At 44.8% G+C, this 22,875-nt stretch overlaps 1 protein-coding gene across 2 annotated transcripts in view; it reads left to right on the forward strand.

Moving 5' to 3' along the window:
* The window catches only part of TOGARAM2 (TOG array regulator of axonemal microtubules 2), an 89,603-nt gene that overhangs the window by 62,250 nt on the left and 4,478 nt on the right, over positions 1 to 22,875 (forward strand). For both annotated transcript variants that reach the window (XM_065589309.1, XM_065589310.1), the window contains exons 10-18: positions 1,867 to 2,040; positions 4,066 to 4,207; positions 5,902 to 6,007; positions 8,682 to 8,917; positions 10,132 to 10,290; positions 11,311 to 11,428; positions 12,354 to 12,457; positions 13,222 to 13,420; positions 14,792 to 15,008. In XM_065589309.1, the coding sequence (XP_065445381.1) occupies positions 1,867 to 2,040; positions 4,066 to 4,207; positions 5,902 to 6,007; positions 8,682 to 8,917; positions 10,132 to 10,290; positions 11,311 to 11,428; positions 12,354 to 12,457; positions 13,222 to 13,420; positions 14,792 to 15,008 (1,455 nt within the window). The remainder of the gene's footprint in view (positions 1 to 1,866; positions 2,041 to 4,065; positions 4,208 to 5,901; positions 6,008 to 8,681; positions 8,918 to 10,131; positions 10,291 to 11,310; positions 11,429 to 12,353; positions 12,458 to 13,221; positions 13,421 to 14,791; positions 15,009 to 22,875) is intronic.

The following is a 22,875-nucleotide window of genomic DNA, read 5'->3' on the forward strand; positions in this document are numbered from 1 at the left end:
CCCTTTCCCTGCCAGCAGCAGCGAGCTCTGGGGGAGGAGCCTCCCTTTCCCGCCCCCCCAGCAGCACACTCACCCCCACCACTGTCACTGCATGTGATCCTAGGGCCTCTCTCAGGTCCAGGAATCTCCCTTGCCTCCCCTGTGGTGGATGCCGGGAGATGCTGTGTGTGCCTCCTCCCCTGCTGTTGCCCCTGACTATAGCCTCACTGTGGGTGAGGGATGGGGCTGCCTCCTTGCCCAGCATGGGGCAGGAGCGGTGACTGCAGGCGGGGGGGGGCACGAAGAGGGGGCCCTGTGCTGCTGGAGGGTCCCGCCAGAAAAGGGAAGGGTCTGAGGTGGAAGGGCAGGCTGAGTCAGTCTGCCCTGGCAGTCGGGATGGGGGGCACTAGGACTCTGCAGCATCAGTTGCTGCAGGGAGACAGCATGGAGATGCAGGGAAGAGACTCTCTGCTCCGGGGCCCCAGGAAGGCAAGAGGGGGACCGGGGAACACTCGGGGGAAGGGCAGGTGGGGCAGGGGGGGACACCCGGCCCCAAATACTGGTGGAGCCAGACTCTGAATATTGCTGGTGCCCGGGCACCATGCGGGAATATAACTCGCCGCCTACGGTAGTGCTCCCAGCCTAAGCTGGCTCAGGCAGCAAGACATGATGGTCTCAGGTACTTACCTACCCCATCATTGTAGTATTTGAGCACTTCACAGTCTTTAACACATTTATTTTCACAACACTCCTATAAGGAGTTATTAGTCCCATTTTAGATATGGGAGAGATCGAGGCACAGAGAAACTAAGTGACTTGCCTATGGTCATATAAGAAGCCTGTAGCAGGGTCAGGAATTGAACCCTGATCTCCCAAGACCCAGGCTAGTGTCCTAACTATTGGACTATTCTTCCTTTCTAATAATAATCACAATGATATTACTGAGCACTTCTGTAATGCCTTTCATCCAAGACCTCAGAGCACTTTACAAAGGAAGGGGGAATATTATTATTATTCTTTTGCAGATGGATAAACTGAGGCATGAGGTGACTTGCCCAAGGCCACACAGTGAGTCAGTGGCAGAGCCAGGAACAGACTGTGGCGTTCCTGTCTCCCTAGCCCCAAGATCTATCCACTAGACAATGCTGCCTTATATATCAGACCTATCCCTCTCATTATAGCACAGCCTGCCATAATTAAGACAAACTAATTGTGTCCAAAAATGCTTTTAATCATGTTATGATCTGGAGGAGTTTTGATGGAAATGTTTCTAATTAAAATATGAAGGAAGATCCTGCTTACGCAGTAACACAAATCACCCCCTACACACACTCCCGAGAAGCTTATGTTTTAGAGGAGCACTGAAGCTGTTACAAAAGTAGTTCACATTTTAAAAAAATGTACTAGAGCATGGTTTACTGACTCTGATTTAATTGCATCTGACGGGCTCTGATTGTGCTGCAGCACAAACTCTAAAGAGTGCAGCGGCAGAGAAAGTTGCAAGTCAGCACTTAGCCCAAGGGCATTATAGAAGGTTACTTTTACTTTTTATTATTACTATTTGGTGGAGTGAATCTAATGCTGGTGAGAAGTGCTAGACTGACAGCCCCAGCAGCATAAATCCTCTATTCATCCCCAAAACAAGTAGAGGAGAGGAAGTGGAAAGCTTAATTTCCCTCACCCCTTGTAGAAGGTACGGCTGTATTTTACAGTCATTGTCCCTAGTAATGCAGTTTTCAATCATGTTATTTCTGGGGGTGGAGGGTAGGGGTAATTAAGAACAGCACTGTAGTACTTTTAAATAAGGGACACCCCTTCACCAATGCACCTTCACCCATTACCAATCCTGGAGCCATCCAGTGCATCATTCTAGAAGTGCTCTTTCAGTCCCCACAGGTTTTGGCCTGCTTAACACCAATGGGATCATTTCCATTACCCCCAACGTGACCAACCCATGCAGAGCCAGCGTTGGTATTGCCTTAAAGAAACGGGTCAACAGGCCATCTCTGCCTAGTATCCCTATCATCAATCATGACAGCAGCTTCATGCGACACTCATCAGGTGAGACTTGCTGTGTCAGTGGGGTCACAAAGCTATCATCACAATCTCAGGTGTTCTGTTCCCCTGGGAGTGAGGGCTGATACAGTTTAAAGCACAAATGGACTGAATTCTGCTCTCAGTTTCACTGGTATAAATCCATAGTAACCCCAGTGTAGTCACTCCAGACTGAGTGAAACTGAAGTGGGCATTTCTTATGTAGCCAATGGGAATTTTGCCTGAATACAAATTTAACAGGGACCTCAGGATATGGCACTTTACCCATTTTGAATTTCTAAAGTGTAACATTGTTTTTGGTTGTAAGATGACATCATAAAAGGGAAATGAATGTTTAAATCCAGAAAACCTGTTGTTCACTTCCTACGAAAACACTGAGCTCAACTGCAGCCAGTCAGGATGAACTCATTTGCATATGTGATCTGATTGGTTGCTCATTGTCATTGACCTCTGAGCAGCTGCCTATCACATCTCATGATTTTTCAACCAATCATTATCCAGTCACTCTCAGCTGTAGCAATACTGTCTAATACCATTGCAGCCAGAGGAGGTTGGAGACACCCACCTTTGGCGTCATGCCTCACGCACCACGAACCGCACAGTATTATTATGTCCTATAGCTTAAATATAACAGGTGACGTATGTGGGATGCTGCAGGGTGATATTGAAATTGTTTTCCCCCCTGCAATTAATGGATAACAGACAGTGGGTGTACTAGTGACTCTGTTCTTTCTTTGTTTGTTAGGAAGCTTTTGTTTTGTTTAGCCTACAACCATAGGACCTTGTGATTCTATTAAATCTTGCAAGCTAAGAAGGGATAGGCTGGGTTGGTACTTGGAAGGGAATCTTTTATGGAACACCTTTCTATGTAGGAGGGGATTTTTTTAAAATGGTTGGCATTAAAGTTAATGGGGTTTTTACTGTTGACCAGTGGGAGCAGAGTTAGGCCATTGCTGAACGCTTTTGAAATTCTCAACTTTAGTTTTTGTACCCTATATATCATACAAACCCTATAGACCACATATAAAATATGATATCCTATCCTCCAGAACCTACATTCTTTCTAGCCTTGACACAACATTTGCACTGTTAGAAGTCAAAAGTTTTCTCGTATACAATTTAGAAGAGAAAATTTTGGCCTAAAGATCTTTAGGTGCGAAAATTTTTTACTTCTAGCACTTCGGATGACAAATAGGCTTTGTGACAAAATACATTTATCATGTAAAATTTAAGATGACTAGTATATTCATCATCAACCACATTTGCTAACACTGAATCTCCTTACTTACAGTTCACATTTGGAAGGTTTCTAACCCTTATGGTTTCTTTGAAACCATAAGGGTTAGAAATTAATGTTTCCTATTAAAGAAAGCTTAGATTCTGCATGGTCTGTAAACAAATATATTTGAAGAGACAAATATATTCTACCCCACAATCCCTGATATACGTCAGTGGATAGCTCCTAAAGAACAGAAATATATACAAGACTCAGACATCTATGAAAATCCCTGAATAATCACATTCTCAACGGTATGTTAAAATATACATATATGTGAATTTTCAGACTTCCATAACAAGCTAGTGTCCAGCGATAAGTGGTTGAAAAATCATGAGGATAGTATTATTATTAATTTATTTGTATTACTATAGCACCTAAGAGCTCTAGTGATGGACCAGAATCCCGCTGTGCTAGGGGCTAAATAAAATACGGTACTGTGAAAACCATGGGCCAGATCTTCTATCGAAATCAATGAAACTATGCTGCTTTATACCAGTTTAGGATGTGGCTCATATTTTTTGGTCTCCTAGCCATTAAAACAGTTCTAATCCTAAACTGCTGAAACTCGTTAAAAATTAGACTGCCCATTTTAATGGTAGGAAAATTCAGACCAATAGCAATTTCAGCTAAGAAGTTAGAAGAGGCAGAAGACAAAATAAGCCTCACAATAGAACCTTGGTTGCGACCTTAACTGTGGAGTCGTGACCAGCACCTGCCATATTGATATCTGTGTGTTTGATTTTTCCATACAGCTAACTCCCTGCCAGCAAACACTCTGGATTCTCCAGAGGGGGAGGAGGAGTCTGAAAGTGGGGAAGCCTTGGAGATGAGACCCTTCTCTCATCCGGAGCAAGGGCTGGTTGATGCTCTCAAGTGGCTCAGTAGCAATGACTGGTAGGGAAACACTCCATCCTCAAGTCCCTCCTTCCCCTCAACATAAAGATGTGTGAGTGGTTGCCTCCTCCAGTGCTATGCTCAGTCTCTTTCAGGATCAGGGGCTTGGAGGGAACTAAGGGAAGCCAATCTTCACAATGCAATTGCTTTCCAGTAGATATGAGCCAGGGAAAGCCCTACAGCCTGGTTCTCCTGCCCAGGCTGTAATGCTGCTGTGGCTAACAGCAGGTTAACATCATTCATTAACCTTCTCCTTTGGCCCTTTGTGTAGCCACAAATAGTAGTTACAGAGAAGAGATAAAATTATAGGATAATCAGAAGATACTCCAGCTAGAAGCCTGTGTTTCCTATGTATCATATCCCTACCTTGACTCCCAGCCAAAGGAGATGGAGGCCACTTCAGCAGTCATAAAGGCAGAAGTAGGGTTGGCCCTACAATTTGCAGGCCCTCAAGCTACTGGGGGAGATGGGATTGGGTCGTCATGAATTACCTTCCGCTCTGGTCTCATTGCTGGAAGCATAGGGGAGAGAACTGGGCCTCTTCCCCTTAGCCTTGCTACTGGTGAGTGTGTGTTCATTTCAAAAACTGCATCCTCCCCTAGCTCTGCAAGTTATAGATCTGTGAGTGGAGCCCAAGCAATCAGTTGTATTCCTTGTGATTAAGGTAAACTCTAGGATTCAATGCATACTAGATGGGAATTGCTCTGCCTGTAGTCTCTCTAAGGCAGGAGTTTTGGGGAGAGAGGCCTGGGGTGTGAGGAGTAATTTATTAGGAAGCCAGGATCCTCAGAATAAGAACTTTCCTCACTGCCTAACAGGGGCACAAACAACAATATGTAACTGATGATCACACTATACTGAAATTAGGCATAGAGAGGGAAGGGAACATTCATGGATTCAGAAGCTATAGAGCCATTTCTGATCTCAGCTACACCAGTGTAAATCCAGAGTGAATCCATTCAGTTCGGTGGAATTACTCCAGATTAACAATGGTGTATCTGAGGTCAAAATCTGCCACCCTGCATATGCTTGTATAAACACAGTTATTTGATTTTATTTTAAACCCCTTTACTTTAAACTTTCCCTCTCTCATCTGCTCCTCTCTCCTTCTCCCCGCTAATCCTCCACTACTTTCTTCCTCTTTTCTTTAACAACTCCCCCATACCCCACACAGGAAAAAATGAAGGTTTTCTCTATTAAGTTAAATCCATGTACCCCAGACTGTCAGAGGAGGCTGTGCTTCTTGTCATTCACCAATAGGTGGCACTGTTAATTCAGTGAGTTGAGTCCTGAAACAAACTGGCAACATCAATAAGGGTTAGAGAAGAAAAATGCAAGTTGTCTCCTGAGTCTAAAGGGAGATGGAAAATCCATAGTCTGCCATGAAAATCTCTAGTTTTCTCAAGGATTGAGTCTATCATGTGGAACTAGTAAATCAATCATACACCTTCCTCCAGCTTAGGTCACTGGGGAATTGCACACACAGGCTACTGAAAGCATTTTTTTATTAGCAGTTTAAAAAACGAATAGGGAGTTTCTCAAACATTCAGCACCTTTACTTTTAGTGTCCCACTTGTGTGGGTTCCAGAGTCTATCCCCAGGTTGCAGGTGTGTGAAACTGTGTTTAGCACAGTGCTATGCAAGACCAATGATTTGTCTCTTCTATGTTTGTCTGTTTTGTAATTGCCTCTCAGGCCACTGAAGGAGAAAGGACTTTTCAGCATCAAATGCCTGGCTACCTGCCATTCAGAAGTCCTCCTTTGTCGACTTCATGATGTTTCCTTGGCAGTTACCAGAGAGGTAAGAAATTTGTATTAAATGTATGTCTACACAGTGTATAGAATAAGTGTGTGTGTTTTATCTTTATTTAGATATTTGCAGGGGACTGGACTAGATGACCTCTCGAGGTCCCTTCCAGTTCTATGATTTGCTCTGTGTCTGTTTCTATAGCTATTTTTATATCTACATCTTTAGATCTCTGTCTGATATCTACATAGATAGATGTTGTATATATAGATCTGTCTATCCCTACAGCTGAATGCAGTCTCTCTCTCTCTCTCTCTCTCTCTCTCTCTCTCTGTTGCCTCTTTGAGTTAGTATTACAATTATGCATTGTACAGATGGGGAAACTGAGGCACAGAAAAACTGATTTGCCTAAACCAGACTGCATCATTGTCAGTCAGGATTAAACTCTAGAGTTTTGGCTCCCAGGTTTATGCTCGACTCACTAGACCACGTTTCTTTCTCTCTCTCTCAGAGGTCCCTGCTGACCTTTTCTCCCTCTTTCTTCCAGTGCTTGTTTTTAGTGCCTTGCTCCATAGAAATGTTTCCCCTGCTGCTTCAGACACAAATATCTCCTTGCATATCCAGAGTTCTGGAGAATGTGTGTTGGACTCCATGAGCCAGACAGCACTGGGATTCCAGGGCAGTCATCCATGACTGCTCTGAACATCTTTACTTTTTATTTGATCAGTTAATTGAGAGATTTTATTGTGCCCATGTTAGACTCTTCAATGAGTTAAAAGCAGCCGCAAGTTCCAATTCAGCACTTGTTTGTGGCCTGCACAGCTGATTGTGCTATTACTAGGCATGGTTTGCCAAGCACACTAAACCTTCTTCCATCTGCAACAAACAATGAGAGTTGGCTCACTTCTGTAAACTCCGATCTCCATCTTCTGTCAGCAATACAAAGATCTAGCAGGCTTGAATAATAGTGGGTTAGAGGGCTACAGAGCTCATAGATCACTATGTTCAGATCTGCAGGATTCAAATCCCCCCCACCCTCTTTGAAATTCAGGGATGTGGGAGGCAGATGTTCAGATTGTACTTTTCAGCTCAGGCTCTTTTCTGATTCTTACCTCACTGTTATCTTTAGGAAGAGGTACCTTTTTCTCTTCCTTGCAGAAGTTCACATGCAGGGACATGGGTTCATCTTTCATTTCACTCTTGTCCCAGATTTTGCTTTCACAGTCCAGTTGCATTTTCTGGGGCCTGCATTGAACCCTTTATAGCAGGTGCGGCCAAACTTCCGGACCCTCTGAGCCGCATACAACAATCTTCAGAAGTTCGAAAGCTGGGGCATGCCTGCTGGGTCTCAGAGCTTCAGCCCCACAGGAGGCGCCTGCCCAGGCTTGGGGTTTCAGCCCTGCTTCTGCTGAAGCCCTGAGCCTTGGCACGTGTTCCCTGTGGGGCTGAAGCCCCAGCAGATGCCTTCCATGGGGCTGAAGCCTGAGATCCCTCCTCCCCACTGGGCAGAAGCTAGAGGTGTGTGAGGGGGACATATGGGAGTCACGTCCCCCCCCCCAATTTTTGCCAGGGTTTGCTGGCATCGTTCAGTCACATGGTGCCACCGGGGCACCTCCCTGCATGGCGGCTGCTGGAACTGGCAAGCTGGGATCTGAGCCTTGGGTAGAGGCAGCAACAAACAGCTGGGACCTGCAGGGAGAACCACTGCTATTGCTGCTGCCTCTCCCTAAGGAGCTAAAGCCAGAGGCCCCGCCCTGCAACTCCCAACTGTTTGCCACTGCCTCACCATGCAGAGCTAACACCTGGGAGCTGAAGGGACGAGGCCATTGAGAGAAAGAAGGGGGGTGTGCCTCGGGGCTGTAACTCAAGCTGTTGAGGGGGGCAAACCTTTAAATTGTGCCCACGCACTCTCAGCTGCACCAGTTGTGTTTGGCAGAAGCCCCTAGCCCCACCACAGGGCAGAAGCCCTGAGCTTCCCACACCCCAAGTCTGGTAGGTGGAGAATGGGGGGGGGGGGGCTCTGGGAGCCACACTTTAACTATAAAAGAGTCACATACAGCTCACGAGCTGCAGTTTGGCCATTCCTGCTTTATAGTAATAACACAGGCTATGAAGATGGCTAGAACCATTGGACCATCCCCGCCTTTGGGCAGCATCAATCTATCTTTCAAAAACAACGCTGTGAACTCTCAGCTGCTGATCCATTCCAGTCTATGGGATAAGGCTTTGTCATTAGGGCCCAATCCACAGTAATGCTGAGCACCTGGATGCCCACTGACTGCAGAGGGAATTAAGGGTGCTCAGCATCTTGCAGGATCAGATCTTTACAAAGCGCATTCCTCCAAAGTGCTTTACCAATCCTAATGAATCCTCAGAACATGACAGAGGGAAAAAGGGGTGGAGAGAGGGAGGGATTATTTTCTCCATTAGCAGATGGAGAAACCAAAGCAGAGACGTTAAGGGCTCAATACTTCACCCTGTTGTTCCTTACTCCACAAGCAGTCCCATTGAATCAGGCCTTAAGTGATTTGCTCAAGCCTACAGAAGGAGCTAGTGTCAGAGCCAGGGGTAGTTCCGTGCTTCCAGTCATATGCTTAGACCAATAGACTATATTTCACCTTTGATGTGATATAAAACTCTGGTTTCCCCTTGGCCCCCTAGATACATGCAGGTAGATCTTCTTTCTAAGCTGACTCCTGTGTCCTACTCGTAACTCTTCCTCCTCCAGGTTAGCAACCTCCGCTCAAAGGTGTCTCGCTTTGCTATCAGCACTCTTGGCGAGCTCTTCAGGACCATGAAGAAGCACATGGACCAGGAGGTTGAGGAGATTGCCCGGGTCCTGCTCCACAGGACAGGGGATTCCAGCGAGTTCATTCAGAAAGCAGCTGATCGATCCCTGGGCGTCATGGTGGGGAGTGTGACTCCCATGCGAGCAATGGCTGCCCTCATGGCCGGTGGAGTAAAGTATGTGACTCTTCCCTTGTCTGAACTCTGCAATCTGACTACTTGCTTTGTGGGGAACAAGAGAGTGGTGGAGAAGAAGGAATTCCCTCTGCTCTGGGGTATTTCACTGCCACTACCCATTTACACCTCCCATTATCATCAGGTCACCACATTATGATGACCTCTCTTCTAGCACAGTCCATCAACATTGCCCAGATACTGTGGTGATGGGGATGTGATAGATCAGTGCAGGGCCCTATAATGTGCTCCCTCCACTCTCCAGGTGATGGGACCACAGGAATCCTGGTGTGTGGCCAAAACCAAGTTTCCTGCTTAATGACCATAGAGCACTAATCATGGGGCCACTGGGACAAACCACACATCATCAGGGCATTATTAACAAGAGAAGCAGGGACCAGTCATATGTATGGTTAGAGTGTACCCACAGGAGAAAATGCATGGTTTGGTAGGGACGTGCCACACAGGGTCAATTCCTGAGAGTCTCCCATCATTGCCTTTAAAAACTTGACTTTCAGTTCAAAATGCACAGCTGAGCATCACCAGAATGCCAACTTCAGTTCAGTGCGGCAGATTCTCTGGGTTTTGAGATACAGACTTTTGTGGGAACCACTAAGCTGGCACCACTTCAAAGTGATGGTACTGTACCTGGCGCTTTCAAACAGGTGCTATTCATTCCAGTAAATGAAGGTCTGGCTAAAACTGTTGGTGAGATACATGTCTGTATACCTTCTGCAGCCCTGAAAACATTAAAACACCAAATGCTCTGGGGATATCCAGGCAGAGGCTGTGTTGGTGAATATACTATAGCACTGTCCCTCATTGTGGTTTTAGGTCTCTGACCATTCAATGGGCTGCTGGATATGAAACAAGTTGGTGAACTAAGTCCAGATGCTAGTGCACCAATATCTGTGTCAAAGGCATAATTGCCCCTCCTATCCCTGTCTGGGTTGTTAATCTCAGCAGGAACCCCAAGGACCAAATGTGCCATGGAGATTGAATTCCCCTCTCATCCTTGTACATGGTCCATCTGTAACATAGTGGTTCTGTGTGTATGAATGGATACTGTGATCACTAATAGCAGGGTCCACAGAGAGGATAAGAGACCTGCTACTACCAACAATTAGGGCGCTCTCTCTTGGTCAAGTGGCAGAGGCCTGTGGTTTTGGAGATGAAGGGCCATATAGACATGTGCTGGTTTGATGTCTTGTCTTCAGCCATCGTAACCCCCCCGTTCGAAAGTGCGCCGCTGAACACTTACTGACTGTCATGGAACAGATTGGGGCTGAGAAACTTCTGTCAGGCACCAGAGACAACACAGAACTACTGGTCCAGACTCTGGTGAAGCTTGCTCAGGACTGCAATCAAGACACTAGGTAATGATGTCCCTTTCCTCTTGCAGACGCAGAAACCTTTTGTAATCAGTAGCTGGCAAAAAACAAACCATGACAATGCAAACTAATGTAAAACAAGCATAAGGAAAACATAATATAACATAAGCATAAGGAAAGCATGATTCCAGTGTATATACTGTTGGCTAAAGAAGGGTGCGGAATCCGTCTCTTATGGGTTATCGAGCAATAAAGATCCATTCAAGCATTTACATTGCATGAGACATCCTTTAGTGGAAAGGAATGCAATAGGACTAGTCCACCAATCAGTTTCCTTTGGCTTCAATATGCATATATGACTTCCTTGGGTATCTTTTGGGTGTTATGTAAAACTGAATCCCTGGCCACTTATGGTCATGGAAAGATCCCGGAGCATTTCTGGTAAGATTAGGGGTGTTAGCACCCAGTATCCTGGTCAAATTCTGGTGGTATTGAATCAATGCATTCTGCCTCCCTAAATTCCCCTTGCAGTTTCAATTGGCTGTGATATTTATCACTTTCCACCCTAAACTACTGTGTGCTGTTGAGCAGTTGCCATGTTCCACCACAGAGGTAGCTGCTCTTTGGTAGTGGATGAAAAAAACTCCTCTGCAATAATTTGTTAAAGCAGGTTAGAATCTTGCAGAATGAAAGCCTTTTTAAGGAAGTAAATTGTTATGACCATTACACATCCTCATCAAAGGAAAAATAGATTCCTTAATTATTTAGTAGATCTCCATAGAGTGAGAGGATATTTCCTCATTGCTCTGCTGCTCCATGGCCTATTGTATGCAGCAGGCCATATTGTATAGTGATGCCAATTTGAGGTAAATCTTAGTCTTTATTTATATCTCTTTTGAGAGGATAAAAGTCCTTACAAAGTGCCACTAGCTTGTACTGAACATGGAGAGCATAACATTTCAGTTTCTTTTTGTAATCCCTACCTGTCTCCTGGATAGATAAATAAAATGGTGATATTTTGAGACAAAATGTTCCTTCATTAATTTCTCCCCCTCCCCATGCTAGGTTTTACGGCCGGAAGATGCTGAATGTGCTGATGCCTCATCCGAAATTCGATGGGTATTTGAAACAGTCTCTCCCATCACATAACTTGCGAAATGTTATGGCAACAATAAAGCAGAAAGTAAGTGCTTAGTAGGAGATATATCTTCTGTTTATATGTACGGAGAGAGCCTATACATGATCATGCACAACCCACCCCCCACCCCCCGCTCTTCTGGTTCATGGAAAGGAACTGCAGATTCTGACCCAGTTTATCAGTTGGCAGTGAGGGAGGTAAAGTAGGTGGAATTATGGACACAAATAAGAAAGGAAAGTAGAAGAAAATGGTCTTCCTCACATCCAGAAAGAAAAAGAGGGCAGGGGTGGGAGTAGTTCTCTTGGAAGTGTCAAACCTCTTTTTAATAGATAGGGGAGGAGATGTCCCTGGAAGATTTCCTAAAATAAGAGAAATGTGTCGCTGTCTTAACCGGAGCACATACCTGCTCCAGTCAGAAAATACTACCTCTGCACTCATGTGCTGTGGAACTAGAAAGTGCTCCAAGAATCCCTACAGCCAGTAGAAAATCATCCTGATGAGCATGGTCTTTGTATTCATTTCTCTTCTAGAAAGAACATGGGTTTGTCGAGGAGCTGGAAGAATGCCTCAGGTGGAATTCTCCCAGTATTCTGTAGGCCAAGGATACCTTTAAAACTACTAGGGGGGTTCAGCTGTTCCCAGAGTTACCTGCTCTGCAACAGGCACCAGTTTGTGACTGCAGTGGTTTTGCACGTGACCAGATCTAGCTGACTGTCATAGGGTTTTATACTGCTGCCCATCACTGTAGCATCTGAATGCCTCAGATTGATTAGGATGGCAATAGCAAAGTCTCCAGTGGTTTTCAGGGCATCTCTGGCTCTTCTCCCTGTTTGGGCTATAAAACTCTCCGCTTTCCCATCTGAAGAACACGGATCCTGGCTCTAAGCTGTGTTTTACACTGTCATAAGAAATCATTTCCCATCTTATCTCGCTTTTTATAGATGCATTTTTTATATATATATATATATAGGGGATGGAAGACAATGTATCTGAACCTCCTTCTACCAAAGGCCGCAGGGAGTCTAGGAACAGCAGCTTGACTGCCTCCCAGGACAGTCTGCCTTCCAGTGAAGGGTACTGAACATTTCTTTGTTACTATTTCATTATCTTTGAGGATATGCATGATGGAGTTTTCAGCCTTATTAATCAATAAACTATCTCTAGGCTAATCTGAATTTTTTGTAGCTGTTTATAAGGATCAGACCCAAAGAGAACATTACTGAGCCAGGTGGCTGCTGCTAATCCAATGGCAATGCCACACCTGCTGTGCTGGGGATCAGCATTCAAGACAGGAACTTGGTCCTTTTTGCTCCCAGGGCTGGCAGTGGAGCCACCAGTGTCTTTTCTCTTTTGATAACACAGTGGATTTGTTCCATTGTGTTCAGTGGTGGCCAGAAGAAAGAGAGCATAAGCCTCACCATTGTGTTTAGATTTTTTCCCAGGTACGAAAAATGGAATTAATGAGCCCCACTTATAAGGGACTAGTCCCCAGCCCATTGAAATCAATGGGAATCTTTCCATTAACTCAGTGGACTTTGGATCAAGCCCTAAGAGAGAAATGGTCTGAGCACAGGACTGGGAGCCAGCACTGCTGGCTTCTAGTCCCAGCTTTGCTACTGATTCCTCTGGGTGACCTTGGGTAGATCGCTTTAACCCCCCATGCTTCAGTTTCCTAATTATAAACTGGAGAGAATGTTAACTAGATGTTGCTTCCTGTTACAATACGGTTCGCACTGTAACCAAGTGAGCAGGAAGCACCCTGAGGCTGTGTTTGTCATTGTTATACTGAAAACGTTGTTACCCAAAGGTGACATTGAGTTTTTCTGTCCCAACACCAGGTCCAGATCAGACATCCTAGCACCAGCACAGCCAGTGGTTCGTCGCTCATCTCTCCGTAGCGTGGAAGCGATGGAGCAGCTCAAGGAGCTAAACAAACTCCTGATGGCCAAGGAGTTTCAGACACGAATGGAGGGAGTGACACTGCTGGTGGAGCACTGCAGGAACAACCCCCAGTTTGTCTCCGCAAACATTGTCCAGGTCTCAAGAGCCTTTTCTCTTGTTCCCTTTCCCCATGTATCCTGCCCAGGCTGCCCCCAATACAATCAATTCCAGCTATCTTCACCCTCCATCCAATTAATTCAGGCCAGGCTGGCACACCCTTATTCAATACAGTTAATTCAGCCCCTGCCTCCAATACAGTTAATTTAAGCCTGGCCCTACCCTTCTGCAAGGTTCCACTGCTGCTGCCCCCAAGAAGGTCTTTGCAGCTACTGCTGCTTATGGCCCTGCTGCTTTCTGCTTTCTCCTCCCCTCCAAAGAACAGTGAGAGAGAGCCCAGCTGCCCAGAGCTGCTCACTGTTTTCCAGGAGTGGAATGGGGCGGTTGGAAGGAGTAGGCTGGGCTGCTACATTTTTTGTAAGAGAGGGTTGGGAGATGGGTATGGAACCTCCTAGCCCTGAAGAGCGCAGCTCCAGCTTTGTGCTCTTCCTTTCTCTTCTGTGGATAATGTAGTGGTTCAGCCTGATCACTTCCTCCTCATCTCTCCTCTACCTGAAAAAACCTGTCAGCTCCTGGGCTCCCATACTGGGACCCTCTCTCTGCCTCTTGAAGGGTAGGGCAGAGGGCTCAGAGGTGGAAGAGGAGGGTCTCTTCTCCTCTTCTCCCACCCCCACTGCCACAGGGAGCTGCTGCTGATGCTCTCTGTCCCAGGGATCACTGCCTGAGAATGTGGTGGCAGTGGGACAGGGAGTCAGAATCTGCTCTAATGAGGAGTGCATGATGCATTACACCTGAGAGGCCTGCCTGTTAGAGAGACTGATCAGACCCCAAACCACTTCTCAGAGCCCTGCACTCCACCAACCCCGGGTTTTGGGAGGGTTGGCTAAAACAAGACTTGGATCAGAACCAACCCTAGTTTGGCAAAGCCAGAGCTACCCCCAGTTTGTCTCACCTGTCTTCCCAAACTCTGTTATTAACTGGTAATTGTGAGACTTCTACCCAAGCACTGAAATGACTCAAAGGAAGGTAAATGTGGGGGCCTTAAAGAGATTGGCTGCTCCCTTCAGTAAAAGGATTTCTGAACTTTATTGAGGAGGGATAATAAGTATTTTTATCCCTCCCCCCCAACCCCTCCTCCCCAAATCACCTTTCCCTAACACACTGGAAAATGAGAAGCTATTAAAGAAGCTAGAACCTGATTCTGCAAACAGTACTGTACATAGAGCTCACTATTGTGAGCAGCACAGGGAAGTCCGTGAGACTTCTCACAGTAGTAAGTGTCGACCTGGTATGACGTGTTGGCAGGATCTGGCCCATATTTTTGTGCTTGCTGGAAGCCTCTGATTCTACATTCCCTGCCAGCCCCAACAGTGATATACATCCTGCTTTTGCTTTTTTATTTTTGAACAGATTTTTGATGCTTTTGCCCTGAGACTTCAGGACTCCAACAAGAAAGTGAACCAGCACGCGCTAGAGTCAGCTGCCTCCATGATCCCTATCCTCAAAGATGGTTTACACCCAGTTGTGGTCTCCATGGTGACGGTTGTCACTGATAACTTGAACTCTAAGAATTCTGGGATTTATACTGCAGCAGTGAGGGTGCTGGACACAATGATCGCTAACCTAGGTAATATTTACTTCTTCCTGTTTCTACAGTAGATCTCCCATCGTGTGATACCTGCACAATTGCTGTTGCTCCATCTTGGAGTCAGAAAGCCACTTCTAGGCCTCAGATCAAAAATTTCAAAGTAGTCCCTTAATTACCTCATTTGGCTGATGAACTCCACTCTGGTTTGAGGGAATGCCCAGCGGCTGTAGGGGTGTCCCTTAGCCTAGCAGCTTAAGTGTCTTGACTGAATTCTTCTAAATGGCTCTGTAGATGGATGCAGTTTTTCACCAAAAACATGTGTCTGGCTGCATTTCAGTGATTCTTCTCTCTTCTGTTTATGTTCTTAACCATAAACCACGCTCACAACCATAAACCACACTCACAACCATAGCATCTGAGCTCTTTCCAGAAGTGCATGAAATAATGTGACTAACATCTATTATGTCTGGTTCTTTCCTTCTCCCCAGTGAGAGATTGTGTAGGGATTTTTATTTTTATTTCATGTAATATATTACATGTCTGCTGTGCTATGTCTATATTACCTCAGGCAAGATCAGAGAAGTATACCTTGTGCTTGGAGTGGGAGATGGTGTGGCTTGTGGTGTTTCTTAGTTTTTGCAGGACTTTATTCCACTGTCTTGGAGCAGCTCCTGGGGAAGTTCTGTCCCCTGTACTGATGAGCTTTACCCTTGCAGTGGACAGTTCAGCTGTACCTGGGGGTGGGAGTCCTGGAGTGGGGTCCTACTCCCAGAATTTTATGTGATCTTTTAAGGTGTCCTGGACCCAAACCATTGAGTGCCTTAAAGATCAGGACTGAGATCTAGAATTTGACACGTTACTGTATTTTGCAGCAAGCCAGCGCAGTAAGCAGAGATCAGGTGATGGACGCCTGGCACAGATTGTGCCTGGTCCTGCATGCATGTACAAGGGGGGGGGGGGGCTGGAACTGCCTTCAGCCCCTCTTTTGTGCACCTGTAGAGGGACTAAGCACAACCCCCCCTCCTCAAGTGCAAAGACCAGGGGTCTCTAGTGTAATCAGGGATGCTAGAAACCCCAAATGGGATGGGCAGGAAGTGAGGCCATGACACAAGCCCCGTCCCCACCAGTTAGTTAAGCTGGCCTATTGCAGGGAGTGCAGAATGCACTTTGCACTCTTCCAGAGTTGCCCTAGCATTCCTAGCGATATTGCACCTGCCTCACTTTCATTTCCTCCAGGTGCTCCTGCTGGGGTGGTGCACCTCCACACTGCCCCTTACGACACTCTTAAAGCCACAACAGGCCCCACAGCTTGGAAAGTGCTGTGAGATCCCTCTACATGAATAAAGCCCTCACCCTATATACATGTAGATTGGTGTCATTATTGTTCTACATATTAACCTCTGAGTGCAGAGTTTTTGGGCCACGCATTGGGACTCATTCTCTTGCACTATCCCTCTCACAACTGATCTCAGATGCACAGCCAGTATGTACATCTTAGACAAACACAAACATCCATCTCATGCTGTCTCCCACCCACCACAGCTCTCAATCCACCATGATCCTAATTTTGGGACGAAAACCCACAATGAAGGAAGAACAAAAGGAAAAACAGTAATATGGATCAATGTTTTAAAATGCTGTAAGATTAACTTTTCCCCCTCTCAGCTAATATTTTCTCTCATCTCGGTTTCATGAGTCAGCGTTTCCTGATATTAATTATTCACAACAATAAATGTGAGCATGGAGGTCCGGATATCTATTGGGGGTAGGGGGACCAGATGTCCTGATTTATAGGGACAGTCCCGATTTTTGGGTCTTTTTCTTATATAGGCTCCTATTACCCCCCACCCCCGTCCCGATTTTTCACATTTGCTGTCTGGTCACCCTAATTGGGGGTGGGATATGGAGTTTTTGCCTCTAGGACACTAGTTCAAGTCAAGCCCAAGTCAATAGGGAGTGAAAGTTGTTACTTTCAGATGGCTGCCTGATTGTCTGTATGGACTGATTTTACTAGTCTGACCCATTTGCCAGTGGACAGGTGTTTACATCACATTTGGCTTCCCTGGTGGTAATTTCATTAGGGAGGGTTAAGACTGAGGGCTGGTCTATACTAGAAAATTAGATTGACCCAGCTATGTCGATCAGAGATGTGAAAAATCCACACCCCCAAGCGACGCAGTTATACTGACCTAACCCCCGGTGTAGACAGTGCTAGGTCGACAGGAGAGTTTCTCCTGCTGACATAGCTACCACCTGTTGTGGAGGTGGATCTTTTCAAGTGTAGAGTAGGCCTGCCTGTAGTTAAGCGGACCTAAATCCCTATGTAGACAGCGCTAGGCCAACAGAAGAATTCTTCCATTGACTTGGCTACCGCCTCTCAAGGAGGAGGTTTTAATACAATGATAAGAGTATCCCAGATAGCCTGAATGGGCAATAGAGACTGAATTACCCACTCAACCATCTGGGTTAGGGTTGAGACACCTTGCCAGTGGATGGGGGTGGGTTGGGGTGAAGTTTGTGCTAGCACTGTTTTTGTTGTGCCTGTTCTGTCAACAGAGGCTTTCAGTCTCCAGGTTTGTCAGTCTGGCATATTATTAGCAGCACCAAATTCATACATGAAAATAAATAAAATATGAGATCAGAGCAGATGTGTATGTGATGAGAGACGAGTTTGAGTCTGAAATGAGAGATGTCCCTTGTAATGAGTTTTACACATTAAAATAAAACTGTTTCCCTTCTGCAGAGGCATAGTCTTATACCTTGTACAGGACTCATCTTCAGACCATGGTGGACTGCAGTTTGAGTGAGCTATGAGTTCCACACAAAATACTGGAGTCTTCCGATGATGCTAGGTTTGCAAATCACTCACTACATGATGATCCGAGGTGCTGAGCACCCATAATTTCCATTGACTTCAACTGGAGTTATGGGCGCTCAGCTCCTCTAGAAATGAGGCCCTTAGCCCCGGATCCTCAAAGGTGTTTAGTCACCAGCTTCCAAGAAGAAAGGGGTCAGAGTGGCAAAGCTTGAATCTGCATCTAAATTTCCCCAACATGTTAGAATTCATTGGATCTGGACTCTTAATTTGGTTTGTTATAAAGATGGGGCTAAGCAGTAAGACCTGGTACTGAACAACCCTAGAGCATAGGGACAAAGGAGTGCATGGATTTTGAGGTTGTTTCTGGCCCATCTTGGTTTCCCAGGCAAGTTGCTTTGATGCAGATCTGAAGGGGACCTTGACCCAGCAGAGCTTCTGCTGTACCGCCTCCTAGGAAGCTCTAAATTATGGGGCTTGACTGGTTCCTTCTCCTCTCTTCAGTTCATAAATATCTTCAACCCTTGCTCTTCTTTTTTTTAAATGAAATTTATGATTTGCCAAGTTCCTTACTAGAACAAACAAGTATAAATCCAGAACTAAATGATGGCTTGTTCCAAATGTTGTTCTGTATAGGGCGAGATTACTATTGCCAATAACTACATAACCAAGGCCTGTTGTAAATTCCCTTGCCATACAGATTTATGTCAGCTATAGAAATACTGCACTGGGTGAATATGCCTGAAATATTTAGAGTGTTCAAGAGTCAGGCCTTAGAATGGAATTATTAACTCTCTTTGCATCAGTGAGCCAGAGCTCTTATATAGCTAATAGAATTTGCTCACTGCTTGCCTGTCGCGGTTCCTCTGTGAAGGGAAATTGTTTAGACCATAAGGACAAGATTGTGTCTGAGTGTAAAGCAGAGAGAATTGTGTGAGGTCAGCACCACTGTGTTCTGGCCTCTCCACAGTAGGTGGTGGACCTAGACCCGCTCTCCACACCAGCCAGCAGAACGGAGGTGAGCATATGTCTCACCCTTGTATTACAGTATCCAGCAGCCATGATCCCTGTTGATCTTGTGTCAGGTTCAAGTATATTGTCTCTAGGAGCTTCTCCTCTCCGCCCCCCCCCACCCCAGGCTGTGTATTAAATGAAACACTGTAACCTGTAAGCACTGGCAAGTGTCAGTGCTGGAGCTGCGCAAAACACATTTGTCTATATTCGTGTAGGTTTCAACTAGAGATGAGTTCAAGCTGCAAAGTTTTTAATATTTTAGATCCAGGCTTTTGGTTCTGCCAGATATGAGCCATTTGCAAAATTCAGATCCAGAACTGGATCTTATACACCCCAAAATTCAAGGATCCGGGATTTTGATTGGGATTAGGGCTGTCAAGCAATTAAAAAAATTAATCACGATTAATTGTGCGATTAATCGCACTGTTAAACAATAATAGAATACCACTTTTTAAAAATATTTTTGGATGTTTTCTACATTTTCAAATGCATTGATTTCAACTACAACACAGAATACAAAGTGTACAGTGCTCACTTTATATTTATTTTTGATTACAAGTATGTGCACTGTAAAAAACAAAAGAAATAGTATTTTTCAATTCACCTAATACAAGTACTGGTGTGCAATCTCTTTATCACGAAAGTTGAACTTACAAATGTAGAATTATGTACAAAAAACCTGCATTCAAAAATAAAACAATATAAAATTTTAGAGTCTGCAAGTCCACCCAGTCCTACTTCTTGTTCAGCCAGTCGCTCAGACAAAAACGTTTGTTTACATTTGCAGAAGATAATGCTGCCCTCTTCTTGTTTACTATCTCACCTGAAAGTGAAAACAGGTGTTTGCATGGCACTGTTGTAGCCAGCGTCACAAGATATTTACAAGCCAGATGTGCTAAAGATTCATATGTCCCTTCATGCTTCAACCACCATTCCAGGGGACATGCGTCCATGCTGATGACAGGTTCTGCTTGATAACAATCCAAAGCAGTGCGGACCGACATGTTCATTTTCACCATCTGAATCAGATGCCACCAGCAGAAGGTTGATTTTCTTTTTTGGTGGTTCAGGTTCTGTAGTTTCTGCATCAAAGTGTTGCTCTTTTAAGACTTCTGAAAGCATGCTTCACACCTCATCTCTCTCAGATTTTGGTAGGCACTTCAGATTCTTAAACCTTGGGTGGAGTGCTGTAGCTATCATTAGAAATCTCACATAGGTATCTTCTTTGCATTTTGTGAAATCTGCAGTGAAAGTGTTCTTAAAATGAACATGTACTGAGTCATCATTCGAGACTGCTATAACATGAAATATATGGCAGGATGCAGGTAAAACAGAGCAGGGGACATATAATTCTCTCCCAAGGAGTTCAGTCACAAATTTAATTAACACATGATTTTTTAACGAGTGTCATCAGCATGGAAACATGTCCTATGGAATGGTGGCCAAAGCATGAAGGGGCATACGAATGTTTAGCATATCTGGCACCTAAATACCTTTCAATGCCAGCTACGAAAGTGCCATGCAAATGCCTGTTCTCACTTTCAGGTGACATTGTAAACAAGAAGTGAGCAGCATTATCTCCTGTAAATGTAAACAAAGTTGGCTGAACAAGAAGTAGGACTGAATGGACTAGTAGGTGCTAAAGTTTTACATTGTTTTGTTTCTTGAGTGCAGTTATGTAACCAGGGGTGGCTCTAGCTTTTTTGCCGCCCCAAGCACGGCAGGCAGGCTGTCTTCGGCGGCATGTCTGCGGGAGGTCCCCGGTCCCGTGGATTCGGCGGCATGCCTGCAGGAGGTCCCCGGTCCCGCAGATTCGGCGGCATGCCTGCGGGAGGTCTGCCGGTCCCGCGCCTTCAGCGTATCCTCCGCCGAATTGCCGCCGAATCCGCAGGACTGGTGGACCTCCCACAGGCAAGCCGCCAAAGGCTGCCTGACTGCCGCCCTCACAGGGACCGACAGGGCGCCCCCCGCGGCTTGCCGCCCCAGGCATGCACTTGGAGCGCTGGTGCCTGGAGCCGCTGCTGTATGTAACAAAAAAAAAAAAAATCTACATTTGTAGGTTGCACTTTCATGACAAAGAGATTGCACTACAGTACGTGTATGAGCTGAATTGAAAAATACTGTTTCTTTTATCATTTTTACAGTGCAAATATTTGTAATAAAAAAAAATATACACTTTGATTTCAATTACACAGAATACAATATAAATGAAAATATAGAAAAACATCCAAAATATTTAATAAATTTCAATTGGTATTCTAGTGGAACAAGGCAATTAAAACAGAGATTAATCACGATTATTTTTTTTAGTTAATCGCATGAGTTAACTGTGATTAATTGACAGCCCTAATTGGGATTGTAGTGGCAAACCCTGTAGAGTGAATCAGGCCCCTTGTCTTTAAATATTGTCACCTTCACAGTTAAAAAACCATGCGTGGCAAGTCCCTATTACTTTCCTAACCTACAGGAGGTAAGTTGTGTGCATGCCCCAATCACTCTTACTCCTTTATTTTGGACCCTAGATGCAGCTGGGAAACTCTGGTTGTTCACAGGCATCAAAATATGAATTTTAGGCAGGATTTTCCCATCTACCATCTTTGATGATCCTGGCAGCAATGCAAAGTGCTTACAAAATTGCTCAGTAGCCTATCGTAAAATTATTGCTCTTGAGACCAAAAATCCACCTGGAAACAAACTGAATTGGCTCTGAATAATCCCCAGCACCATTTATCTACCTTTACTTTGATATCTAGCTTGGAGAGTCCCCAGTTTTTGTCTGAAGCCCATAAATGGCCCTGTACTTTTTTCTGTCCATTATCAGTGAACAGAACACAATCCATCACCATTTAAAGGACCCAGCACGATAGGTTGGGGGCTAATCAGCCCTTTATGGTGATGGGGCCTAGAATATGGAACTCTATCTTCCCTGGCATCCATCTCTCCCCACTTTTAAAACACTTTAAACCTTTCTATTCCAGTGGGTTTTTTTGTGTGTTTGGGTTTTTTAATTTGACCCCCACTTTGTCCTGTATTTATTTTTTTGTCCTTTTTATAAATCCTTGTGCTTCAGGACATAACCTCTAACCAACAGAGACTGTTTTTCCTTATTACATGCATTCCGATAGTGCTTAGATATGCTCCAAATGAACTTAGGGCCCTGTTGTATTAGATGCTGTGCAAACATAGCTAGAGACAGTCCCTGTCCCAAAAAGCTTACAGTTTAAATAAACAAGGCAGACAAATGATGAGATAAAGGAGGTATCATTATCTCCATTTTACAGATGAGCAACCGCACCAAAATTGCCCTGATTTAACTAAATCGGGTTCTAAATCGACGGAGTCAAACTGGGGCAATTCCTCAGTGTGGACACTTAAATTGGTTTGAGTGCCTAAGATCGATTTGGGCTTATTTCAGTTTGTTACAGGACACTGGACTAGGGGGGAGAATTTCAAAGGCACAAATGACAGGTGCCTAATTCCTATAGGAGGTCAATGGGAATTGGGAGCCTAACTCTTCTCTCAGGTTTCAGAGTTGCAGCCATGTTAGTCTGTATTCGCAAAAAGAACAGGAGTACTTATGGCACCTTAGACACTAACAAATTTATTTGAGCATAAGCTTTCGTGGGCTGCAGCCCACTTCATCAGATGCATGCTGTGGAAAATACAGTAGGAAGATTATATATATATATATATATACACAAAGAACTTTGAAAACCTCATTCTAAATGGACCACTGGTCTGATCTGGTGTGGCAAGTCCAGTATATACCTATGGTTTTTTTTAAACCCCTTGGATGGTTTTACTTGTTAAGCTTTTACAGGGAGGCTTTTATATTTGTAAATGCATTTGAAGTAATTTTTACTATGCTATATATAGCGCCTCGAGCCTTCTGCCAGGGTAAATCACAGGGAAGGAGGACTCATTATAACAAACAGTACTAATAAGCATCGTGTTAATGATATAACATCAGGTCTCCAAGGGAGATTCCTTCTAAGGAGGCTGACACTGCTGTATTGAAAATGACATGAGAATGCAAAGGAATCATCTCATCATATTTAATACTGTGGCTAACACTGA

This window comes from Chrysemys picta, chromosome 3, assembly GCF_011386835.1.
Source record: "Chrysemys picta bellii isolate R12L10 chromosome 3, ASM1138683v2, whole genome shotgun sequence".
Taxonomy (NCBI): Eukaryota; Metazoa; Chordata; order Testudines; family Emydidae; genus Chrysemys; species Chrysemys picta.